The sequence below is a fragment of the Macrotis lagotis genome, chromosome 1 (assembly GCF_037893015.1).
Source record: "Macrotis lagotis isolate mMagLag1 chromosome 1, bilby.v1.9.chrom.fasta, whole genome shotgun sequence".
Taxonomy (NCBI): Eukaryota; Metazoa; Chordata; class Mammalia; order Peramelemorphia; family Peramelidae; genus Macrotis; species Macrotis lagotis.
This window is the reverse complement of record NC_133658.1, coordinates 454,548,025-454,560,771: the sequence shown is the minus strand read 5'-3', so window position 1 is coordinate 454,560,771 and position 12,747 is coordinate 454,548,025. Positions and strand designations below refer to the sequence as shown.

Here is a 12,747-nt window from a genome sequence, read left to right as displayed (position 1 = left end):
AGGCTTCCCTTGGGGGCAGCTAGGTGGTGCAGTGGATAGAGCACCTGCCCTGGAGACAGGAGGACCTGAGGACCCAAGTTCAAACCTGGTCTTAGAAGCTTAATAATTACCTAGCTGTGTGTGACCTTGGGCAAGTCACTTAACCCCAATTGCCTTGCCAAAAAAAACCAAGACAAAAAATGAATAGGCTTCTTCCTGAGTCTTTTTTTGGCCCTCTGGGTTTGTTTTGCTTTGTTTTATTTTTAGCAGACTTTTTCTCATTGCTTGTGATTGAAAGATATGTATTTATGTCTGGGTTTTTTGACCAAGGAAAATAAATTTTTATTTCATATTTTAACTATGCTAATGGACCCAGCAATATTTCTAAGAACAAATTAATTACTCTATTAGAATAATTGTGGGAGAAAAATTTATTTCTATCTCCACTACTTATTCACTGAGACAGAAAAAAATTCAGTGCATTATTTTCTGCCTAAAAAGGTTAATATATCCCAATACTTTTGAAATGAAACTTAAAATCAACTTGAGATGATTCTCACATGGATTATATATAGCAGTTTTGGGGTTTGTTTCTTTTTAGGTTTTTGCAAGGCAGATGGGGTTAAGTGGCTTGCCCAAGGCCACACAGCTAGGTAATTATTAAATGTCTGAGCTCGGATTTGAACCCAGGTACTCCTGACTCCAGGGCAGGTGCTTTATCCACTACGCCACCTAGCCGCCTCTTTTGTAGCAGTTTCTTAAATGTGCCACCTTTGCCCTACTAAACATACCGTTTTGTGTTGTATTTTTGAGGATGAAGTAATTGTCACATATATCTACCACAAAACAAATTAGGACATCTGTTCAATTAAATTGTATAATTATATCCTAAAGTTATTGAATTTAAATGAACATTTTTTCCATTAGAAATAATTGAGAAATGCTTTAACTTCCATTTTTAAAATAGTTTATATAGTACCTAACTCATCTAAAGGCTTTCTTTTCCGTCTTTTCAAAAAGATGACAAATGGTTATTGTGGTGAGAAGAAATACCAGAAACAAAAACATTAGAGTAGATATAAACTTGACATGGTTGTCATTTGAGTATGGCAAGAGATTATATCCTTAATACAAATGGTAACAGATTGCCATCTAGTGGAGCACATGTTATGTAAACCTTGCATAAATAAAAATTGTCATGTTTGGATTCTTAGTAATTGAAATTTATTAAAACATTTATTTTTAATGAATTTCTTTGCAAGGGGTACATCTTTATTATGTTGGAGGGGAAGTCTATGCTGAGTGCCTGAGTGACAGCAGCATATTTGTACAGAGTAGAAACTGCAACTTTCATCATGGCTTTCACCCTACCACTGTCTGTAAGATTCCTAGTGGCTGCAGCCTAAAGATTTTTAACAATCAAGAATTTGCTCAACTTTTGGCACAGTCTGTCAACCATGGATTTGAGGCAGTCTATGAACTCACCAAAATGTGTACAATTCGAATGAGCTTTGTAAAGGTGAGTAGATTCTATTTTGATCTGATTTATTTTACAAACTGGTGCTGTGGCCTTCAGTATTTGTTTTCAGCAAGTTCTAATGGGGAAAAAAATTATCAATTTCATTATTGTATGAATTTGTTAAGACACTGTTACTTTTTACATGACTTAATGTCTCTTAAATATCAGCAGAATATATTTCCAAAATTGTTTCTCCAGATTATAAACTAGAAACAGAAAATTAAAAGTTTTAATTACTGAGGAGGCCAAGTGTAGTTAGGACCTCTGTGGGACAATAATCTTCTGCTGGCAGTAATTTTAATATTGATATATCATCTAAAGGGTCTTTTATTGTAAGAATTGTTTTATGTATCTGAATGCTGCTTCCTCAGGGATTGACACAGTCCTGAGAACTTTCAAATGAATATATAAGCTTTTCAGAATTAGTATAATTTTATGAATAAATCTGAGAAAAGTGATCTCATTTCATATGATCACATTTATACTCTACTAAGGACAAAGTCAGAGAAAAATTGCAAGATACTTTTACTCTTCTTTGGTCTTCCCTTTTCTGAAGGTTGATCAGACTTGACTGCTGATATATGACTGGTATTATTCTGTTAATAATAGCATATTAGTTAAGTTACAGATATTTTCCTTTTTATAGGAAGTAGGAAAATGATTTTAATATGCCTGATAATTTTCTATATTCTTTCACTACCATATTAACATTTCTGTATGTACAAAGAGAAGTGGATAGAGCCAGACAACTTAGGGGAAGTTAGAAAGAAAATATTTTCTTTGAAATAGCTTTTTTTCAGGTTAAAATATTCTGAATTTGAATTAAGTAATTTCTTCCACTCTTAAAAAAGTAGTGATCAGCTTTTTGTGAGTCATAATTTCACCTGAAGAAGTTTATTGAAGGCTTAATTCTAGTTTTTATTAATACCTCTTAACTCTCTTAAAATTATAAATATCAAAACATTGTTGATCTGCATTAGTGAAGATAATATATTCATTGTGAGTACTGAACATCACTGAAATTATAAGTTTGACCTCATTTATGTGTTCATGCTTGATCTATATAACTGCCAAATGGTTTAGATTCATAATTGAACATTTTTGTCACTCATATAGGAGGGTTTTTTAAAGTACATTTTATATATCAGAAAGTTAAAATTACATCTCAACAAAAATGTTGTAACAATCAAAGTGGACCAGAGAAGAGAAATTTAATGTAAAAATTTCTTGATCTTTCTAGGGCTGGGGAGCTGAATATCACCGACAAGATGTTACCAGCACTCCATGCTGGATTGAAATTCATCTTCATGGACCTCTGCAGTGGCTAGATAAAGTACTTACTCAAATGGGCTCTCCTCTTAATCCCATATCTTCTGTTTCGTAGTGCTGAAGTCTTATCTTCAGTTACTATATTAGTGACCTTATTTTAATTTTAGGGAAACTTTCAGTATGGATACTGTGAGCTTATATGGAGAACAGATATTTCAGCTTACTTTTTCTACCTATTTGTGACCAATACATTTGTATTTTGTAATGAAATGATATTTCTGTTTTTATTCATGGTTATGTTATAAAAATGGTAGTTGAAGTCTCAAAAATGGTCTGAAAGATGCAGAGCAAATATTGTGACCCTTCACATATATAAAGTTAATTATTTGATTTTAGATTTATCTTAAACTGGACAGTGAGTTTACTTCAACGACCCACCAATTTTTAAATGAACAAAAATTATCTTGGAGTGTGAGAACGTCTCAGAGTTGTGTTTCTTTTTCTAAAAGAAAATTATAAAATGTTTTAGTTAAAGAAATCCCATTCACTACTAGCTGTCAGATAGTCAGCAGTGAAGCAAAACTAAACTTTTTATAGTTGAGACATCATAAAATTTGCATTTATTTCCTCTAAATATTTGCCTTACACAATAATGTGACTTCAATTTAAATTTTTAAATACACTTAAAAGATTATTATAGACAAGTGGTATCAGATTTGTGACAGTATTCTAGTTCTGTCTTGAACACTACTGTATATAGCTAGATGACAGGTCACAGGTATGGTCCACTTTGATTATGTTGCTTTTAGCCACCGTTGTAAGGATTGTAATTTAGTTGAGAATAATCTTTTTAATTTGCACTTTTATGGGTGAATATTTTTAGTGTAGCCTTTGACAAAGCGCCCAAACAACTTGGCTGTAGTTGTTAATCATTAGCTTGTTTGCTTCCCCCTCTTGTGTCTTAACACAAACACTTCAATTGGTAAATGACAGCACACACTTAAGTTGCAAGAAGGTTTTTTCTTTTTATCTTTTATTTTATTTTCAAACAAAATTGTAAAATTTTTGTTTCCTAACTTTAACTTGAGATGCTTTTTCACTCTCGATTGTAATAGATGACCTTAATTTTTTAATTTAGTATTTTGTTTTCCCAATTCCATGTAAAAACAATTTTCAACATTAATTTTTAAAATTGAGTTCATAATTTCTCCCTCCTTCCCCAATTCCCTCATTGAGAAGGCAAGCAGTTTGATGTAGATTATGTATGTGTAGTCATAGCATTAATGTTAAGAGCCTGATTTCAGCCCTGAGGGTCATTCAGGTCAGGCCTTTTCTCAGAAATATGTACTTTATGACAAGTAAATAGTTGTTTCATGGTCCATCTATAAGAATAGTGCATCTCCAGTGGTTTCCAAGGTTCTTTTTAATGAGTTCATGCATCAAAGAATGCAAATTATACTGTTTGCAGTTGTGTAATAGCTCTTCTTAATTCACTGCCTAGATAAATGATGGTTAAGCACCCCAAATAAAATTTTTGAGGAGAGGAATTAAAACTTTAAACCTCTAATGTTGGTTAACTGATTTTCTTGTGAGCTGTTATAATTTTCAGGTTAAAAGAACAGTCACTTTCTCAAGGGTAAAATAATAGGGAGGAAGAAAGGATACTTTTGAAGCAACTTATTTAGTTATCTATCCTCAGAAAATTCATTGTTGAATGCCTTTATAACATATATGAAATTGACATTTTTATAGGTAGGAAGAATGCAAGTATATCCTAATTTGAGGTTTTAAAATACTATATTTACTTAATTTCATACTTTCTGATCTTAAGAAACGTGCCTTTTTAATGGAATATATGATTCCATTTGGCGTCTATAACAGTATTTATTTGCTTTTTGTGAATTGCAACAGTAGATAGATGATGTTTGTAATTTGGTAGAAATAAGCCACATAAATTTTCATGTTATCCTGGAGATGAACCTTTGGCTGGATGAAAGACATGCTTAACAGTCATACCTGAGAATTCTATATGTAAATATTTGATAACTGGATCCTAAGTCTTCCTAAATTCAGTAAATGCTATGTTTTTTTGTCTCTGCTTAGGAGATAGTTCTAGCTTATTTTTTTTTCTTTGCACTCTCAGAGAACCAACCTGAGGAAATGTTGATGGTAGAAGTAAATAAAGCTAATGACAAGAACCAATGGATCATTTTCATGATAATGTAAATGTATTTTACAATTTTGATATTGGATTGGGGAGACATTAAGTTTTAGTGGTTTGAACAGATAGATGTTTGAAACAATTAAAAGTCAATCCAGGAGTAATATAACTTTTCTCAAACTTTATTGATTGCTGGATATTACTATTCTTCTGAATTTGAATTTAGTTTACACATGACCCCTGAAGGTTCTTGCTTCTTTCTCCAACCCCCCCCCCCCCCCCAAATGGTTTATCTCACAACTCAGGATATTAAAACTTTGATTACCTGGCCAGGTTGAATGTCCTTTTTTTGAGCTGAAATCAAGTGCTAGCTGTCTAGTAGGAATTTATTGAATATTGTCAGTAAATTGAATTTGGAGGATCACTGTCTCAAAATCAAAAATGACCTATGATAGATGGGAATGGTTTCTCTGTGTGAGACAGATTTTTCTGGTTTTTTCCTCTGGGTGCAAATCTCTCTTCTGTTAGTCTAGAGATTTTTTTTTTTTTTTTTGGTAAGGCAAATAGGGTTAAGTGGCTTGCCCAAGACCACACAGCTAGGTAAATTATTAAGTGTCTGAGACCAGATTTGAACCCAGGTACTCCTGACGTCAGGGCCGGTGCTTTATCCACTGCACTACATAGCCGCCCCAGTCTAGAGATTTTTTTAAGGTGACTATAGCTAGAGCTTAGGCCTACAATCTTTTTTATCACCAGTTAAGAGAACTTGGAAGAGTTTTAGAATTTAAGGTACTGTTTCTCTCATCTTAAATCCAATTCTGGGGCACCTTTTGACCTTTTACTATAACTCACTATGTACTTCTCCCTACTGCAAAAACCTAAATAGTACATCAAAATTAATTGTTAAGTGAATAGATAAGACAATTTATTATTATTGATAAGACAACAAATGGAGGAATATCATAAACAAACTATTATATTGGATTAGAATCAAAACTTGACTTTTTCATGGTAAACATAGAGATTAGAGAATAGGCTTTGGAATCTACCAGTATACAGTCTTTGGATTACACTGTTCTAAAACAGTGGTAAACAAAGTGCCTTACCAATTATCTTTGGTAATAAAAATTTTAAAGAATTTTCTCAAAAGTTTTTAGGTCACATTTCTGTTATAACAGTGAGTCATTTTCTCACACTAATCTCATATAGAAAGATGTATGTATATTTTTTCTCTCCAAAGGCCAACCTCCTTTTTCCAATTTTCCTTAGCAAGTCTACAATAAAAACTTGAGACAAAAGAGTCAAACTCATGTCTTCTTGTTTCTTTATGCATAATCATCTTCTATTATCTAAAAGTTAAGCTTGAAGAATGAGATTTTGACAGGAATGACCAGTATTAAGGTATTTATTTAGCTGTACTATGCAAAATAAGGCTCAGGGTTTGAGTCCAGCTTAGTCCAAGGTGTAGAGCTTTTTCATAATGAAAATTAACCTGAAAAATATAGTTATGTCACTACACAGAAAATTGCAGTGACAATTAAGTCCTACTATCAGATACCATCATTATAAAAGGTTTTCATGTGGTACTTTAATTATAGGAACTTTGACAAATGCAGTTAATGTAGTTTAGTCTCCCTCCTGCCCTCTTCCATACTCTGTCTCTGTACTCTCACTCTTAATCATAAGTGATATTTGGAGGGTTTTGGAGTAGGGTGTTGATACAGGAAGAGATTCAGCTCTAAAAATGTCTTCAATATCTTAGTCATGATAAGAAGAAAAATTCTGGAAGATAAGTCTTATATTGTTGCTTTAAACAGAAACTATACTAATACTTTGAGTAGTAATAAGGTGAGAGATAATAAAAATTCAGGTTGGACAGAAAACTAGTATTCCTCTTTGGTCACCTTCAAAGGGAAAAAATGATATTAAGTCATTTAAGATAATGTATTTTGATTTAATCATAAGGATTCTAGTAGAGAGCTTTTTTAGTTATAGTAATTATTAGTAGGTAACAGTTTTGCAGATGTGTTTTTGAAAAATATGTTCAGTAAATGACATTTTTTAAAAAACTCATTTTTTAACTGATTCTCTTACCATCATGAAGTCTGTAACTTTTTGTATTTGTGTGCCTATGCTTTTCTAAAGAGGAATTTGATATGCAAATGATAGACCAAATTATTTGATTATACCAGTTTGCATCTCATTTGTAATGCTAGTATTTTTCAAGCTTTTGTTTACATTATCAAAAATGAGATTCTAGCAACAAGTTTTAGTTTTCTTTTTGTTAATTTGTAAAATGTTTTAGTCTTTATTGTGCTTTATAGTTCCCATAATGCTTAGGAATTCTTGCATATTGCTCGTAAATATTCTGTATTTCAATAAACCTCATGCTTTTCTGTTGTTTCTAATGTTTTCTTTGTTTTGGGCTTAACTGCCAAAAAAAAAAAAAAATGAACAGTTCCCTGAATATAGTAGCATACAAGATTGTACATGAAACCAGAATTCTCCATTTTAAAAATTACATGATAAATTCAACTACTACTTTCAAATTTACCCTGCTTTTCTGTGCTTCCTTCTGAACTGTCATCTATTCTCCTCTATGCATTTTTTTAATGTTTCAATGAAATTTTTTGACATCATTATTGCTAATTTATTCTCCTTTCCAGCCATTTCCCCCAAATTAAAAACAAAAACATAACCTTTATATAGCAGTTAAACATAGCAAAACAGACCTACACAATTACTAGTGTATCTAAAAATGTATGTCTTTTTGTATTTTGACCCCACCACCTCTTTGTCAGGAATTGGGAAATGTGCGCACAGATCCTCTAGGGATGAAGTCAGTTGTTTTGATCAGTTTTTTAAACGCCTTCAAAGTTAGTCCCAATGCCCTTGTAGCATTTGTTTACTTGGTTTTGTACTCTATTCTACAACAAATCATTCCCCAGATTCTCTGCCATTATTTTTTACAATGTAATAACACTTCATTCATATGACACAATATATTAAATTCTATTTCTTGGGTACCTCTTAATTTTTAGTTTCTTTTTATTTTCATTTAATACCCTACTTCATTGTTCCCACCCATTTTTCCTGTTGAGTTTTATGTATTTCATAACAAACTATAGGTGTAGCTATTTGTTTGCATGTTCATCACTCCTTAGTTCAGTTAATAATGAGGTTCATCTGAAACCTTTTCTGTTTATTGGCCATTATATTCCTAGGGCCTGTCTTTTGGAGATTCTTTTAGGAGGTGATCTGTGGATTCTTTTTATCATTACTTGTGTTCTGCTTCTAATAGAACTTGGCAATTTTCATTTAAGATTTCTTGAAATACATGTCCAGCCCTTTTGAAATTTTTGTAATCATAGTTTTCAGGAAGCAAAATGATTCTAAAGTTCTCTCTTCTTGGCTTGTTATTTGTTATGTAACAGATAACATTTTTTTCCTCCTGCTTAGTTTCTTCTGCCTGTTCATAGTCCTTGTGAAAAAAATCCATTTTTTCTTTGAGACTTTGCTTAGTTTTTTTTTTTTTTGCAAGGCAGTGGGGTTAAGTGGCTTGCCCAAGGCCACATGGCTAGATAATTATTAAGTGTCTGAGGCCAGATTTGAGCTCAGGTACTCCTGACTCCAAGGCCAGTGCTCTATCCACTGTGCCACCTAGCCGCCCCTCGAGACCTTGCTTAGTTTTTATGGAGTTATTTTCTCCTTTTTTGATGTATTTAGGGCCATATATGATGCTTTGTTGTGACTGACATCTTTTATTTATTGCTTCAACTTTCATTCCTGATTTGGAACCAAAAGGTAAATTATTATCTTCAACCCTTCATGGTCTAGATCTGGGTTATCTGGGGTTCCTGTTATTGATCTCTACCTCCCAGGTTTGAGCTCCCCTGGATCTTTAAGGTTCAGATTATCTTTATATTGATATTTCAGGACAGGTCTAGGGATCATAGATTCTCTGGGCCTTGCATGGCTTCATCTAAACACTACCACTGCTATTCCAGGTTTCCAAGGGCCTTGCTGTGGGTTTCTTATTAACATAGGGCTTTCCTCTTGGAGTAATTGCCCTTATAGGCTATCTGAATCTCTGGCTGATCCCTGGGCACATTGGGAGTTTATTTACTCCTGAGTTGACTCTGCTGGTGATCCTATTTCCTAGTGACCATGGGTTTTTTTTTCCTAGTTCTAGGGTGGAAGAAATCTCAGCAGTTTCTTATATGATTTCCTAATTGTTGGGTCTGATGTGATTTTGAGGTTTCAGCTGGAACTGGTGTGTGAGAGTTGGGCTCCTTCTAATATTCAGGCCACCATCCTGATTGGGAGCCCCCCTCACCACCTTTTGTAATATTTACTCCTGTTAGGGCAGCAAGGTGGCCCAGTTCAGCTCTAGCTGGGCAAGCCACTTAACCCAGATTCCTAATCTGTAAATGAGCTGGAGAAGAAAATGGCAACTCACTCCAGGATCTTTACCAAGAAATCCCCATATGAACTTGTGAAAGGGTGGGTGGGGGTGGGAGTGGGGGGGGGGAATATTTCCTTTTGGAGGCATTCAATACATTGATTTTTGCCTCCTTTTTATTATTTTTTGAACTTATTTAAATACTTACCAAAGGAATATTGTATATGAAATCATGGATCTGCATTTCATACCATCTTTTGAAAATTTCATCATCAGCAGCAGTATTTATGTAGCATTTTAAGGTTTGCAAATACTGTGATTTCATTTAGTCCTCACAAGGTAGGTGCTATTATTCCCATTTTACAGATAACAAAACTTAGGCAAACTAAGGTTAAATGATACGCCTGAGATCACACAAACTAGGAAGTGTCTTCTCAGCAGTGTTGAATATTGCAGAGGCCAATGAGAATTCAGTTCATGAATGTTTTTTGTGTTTTTTGTGTGTCCTGTATTATGCCAAAGCAGTGGGGAACATATATATAAGAAATATATGATATCCTTGCTCTCTGTGGACTCATTTAACTAGGGGACAAGATTAACATGTGAAGTAAAGTATTTTTATATTCAAAACCAGAATATAACAAAGGGCTAGATGGTGTTAGTGGGTACAGCTCCAGCCTGGCAGTCAGGACAACTGAATTCAACTCTGGCCTCAGAGCTGCGTGACCTTGGACAAATCATTTAACTTCATATCCAGGGCCATTTCCACTCTCTGATTCATATCTGGTTCTGAAGGAGCAAGTGAGGCTGAGCTTTAGCACAGCCCCTCCTCACTCAAATCCTCTTAATGTGCCTGTCATAGCATCACCTCCCTAATGTCATGATCCTCTTCAAGAACAAAGGAAAAACATTATAGTTACTATCTGCATTGACCTGTGAACACAAGAATATAAAATTTGACCCTGCTTCCACTTTTTCTCCATGAAGTGTTAGGACCAGTTGCCAAGATCTTAGTTTTTATACCATCATCAAGGGGCATCTTAATTCTTTTTTGCCATCAGAGTGATATTATCTGCATATCTATGTTGATATTTTTCCTGGCAATCTTAATTCCCCCCCCCCCAATTTCCTAATTTGGGAGAAAAAGCAGAAAGGAGTAGGGAGATAGAATCCTTGTAACAAATGAGCAAAGTCAAAATTAATCCAAATGTTGACCATATTCATATTGGCACTTCTTTCTTTTAACTTGAGGCTTTTGGGGGGTTTTTGTTTGTCTTTTTAGATTTTTGCAAGGCAAATGGGGTTAAGTGGCTTGCCCAAGACCACATAGCTAGGTAATTATTAAGTGTCTGAGGCTGGATTTGAGTCAGGTACTCCTGACTCCAGGGCCGGTGCTTTATCCACTGTGCCACCTAGCTGCCCCTTACCTTGAGTTTTTAACCTGTCAAGAGGCAGGTAACAAGTTTCATCATATTTTTGTAAGAATGTTGTTGATTATTGCTTTGATCAGAATTCAAAATTGTTTACGATTTCCTTGTATAAATTGTTCTGTTCTGCTTATTTAATTCTGTATCAGTTTATACTTTTCCAGGTTCACTTAAATTATCCCTTTCATAATTTCTTACATTGAAATATTTCATTACATTGATTTACCACAATCTGTTTATTTCTCAATTAAGGGCACCTCTTAAAATTCTGAGTTTTCAACCTCCTTTTAAAAAATTTTTTTTAGTAGAGTTATCAAAGAAAAAACAGACTTGTTACCAAGTAACCATCCATTAACCATTTGCCCTTGGTCATACTGGGGTATTAGCAACACAAGTTAAAAAAAAAAGTCATTACTTTATGACTAAGCTTCTTTTTTGGAAATAAGACAATACATACTTGACATAACTCTAGACTGAAAGTCAAGAGACCCAGAATTTAGTATCAGCTGAGTAATGATGACGCCAGGTAAGCTATTTCTCCTCCCTCTCTGAGTTCTTACTCTATTAAGTATGAGTATTTTATTTAACCATATATAAGATCTTTCTAGCACTATCTTGGGTTAATAGTAAATTAGACTACAAATGCTAGTTTGCCTCAATTTTAAGCTTAATTCTGATTATCCATTTTGTAAAGATTGTATATGTTATGTTTAAATTGCTAAAGTTTAGTAAAGTAGTAATTTAGAATTAGAGAACCTGATTTCAGATCTTAACTCTACTAATGACTGGGCAGGTTTCTCTCTGGGGACTCTTTTTGTATAAAATGTGAGGTTTTTAGATTAGGTGATCTCTAAAGTCTCTTACTTTAATCCTATTATTATACCTTGTCCCATCTTTTTCCCTCCTTTATCTTTTAGTTTTTGTGAAAGAATACAAGTTTGTTACATGTCTAAGAAAAACATAATTATGATGATAATCTTAAAAAAATTAAAAGCTAACTAGAAATGTATTATTTTTATCTGTGTATATCTTTCATTATCCACTACTATACTCCCATAACTCAGATGACAGAGAAGGCTATATGCTTTTGCAAGTTGAGTTTTCTTGATATTCTAAGCCACAGAAATTTATATGAAATTTATAAACAGAAAAAAATTCACATTATAGAATAAAACACTGACTTTTTTGAATTGTACATGTTTATTTTTTTTTAAATCAGTTACTTTGCTTGGAACCTCATTTCCCCAAAGCAGTTGATAGTAGTCGAAAGAACTATAAACAAATGATAAGAAAAGAGTTTTAATTTTTTACATTTAAAATTAAATCATATAAGGCTTTACAGATTTTACTAGAGCACAGGGTGAGGGAATTGGAAATTCTTTTTTTAAGGTTTTTTTTATTTTTTTGGCAAGGCTGTGGGTTAAGTGACTTTTGCTCAATGTCACACAGCTAGGGATTAGAAGTGACTTGAGGTCGGATTTGAACTCAGATCTTCCTGACCCAGGACTGGTGCACTATTCACCGTACCATGTAGCTGCCCTTTTTGAAAGCATTCTTGGAGTGGAACATGCCTGCTGGAAAAATTTGTAATTATTACCTCAGTTCTGCTTAGAATCTTATACAGATTCTAAGTTTTTTATATTTGGGGCAAAGGATTGGCACAATTTGTAGACTTAAAGATTAAATTATTTAGTTTATTAGTGTTATATTATTTTTCAATAGTGTTATTTTTTACAAAGGGGGGAAAAACTTAGGGCTAAATATCTCATTTTATAAGTATTTATTGTATACCTAGGTCTTGGACAAGATTAGGAAGTCTCTATGGTCTAATTCAGGGTCATCCAAAATGCAGCCTTTTGTGCCATCCATTGTGGGTTTATTTAAATGCTTTAGTAAACAAAGTGAAGCTACTGCAGAACTCACTAAAATGGAAAATCAGAACATTGATATATCAAAACAAATATCTTTTGTTTCAATTAAAAACTTTTAA

General features: G+C 33.5%; 1 protein-coding gene across 2 annotated transcripts in view; it reads left to right on the top strand.

Moving 5' to 3' along the window:
• SMAD5 (SMAD family member 5) overlaps positions 1 to 9,429 on the top strand; it is a 52,512-nt gene extending 43,083 nt beyond the window's left edge. For both annotated transcript variants that reach the window (XM_074213501.1, XM_074213502.1), the window contains 2 exons: positions 1,242 to 1,498; positions 2,739 to 9,429. In XM_074213501.1, coding sequence (XP_074069602.1) covers positions 1,242 to 1,498; positions 2,739 to 2,882 — 401 coding nt within the window. In that variant the 3' untranslated portion in view covers positions 2,883 to 9,429. The remainder of the gene's footprint in view (positions 1 to 1,241; positions 1,499 to 2,738) is intronic.
• The last annotated feature ends 3,318 nt before the right edge of the window (positions 9,430 to 12,747 follow it).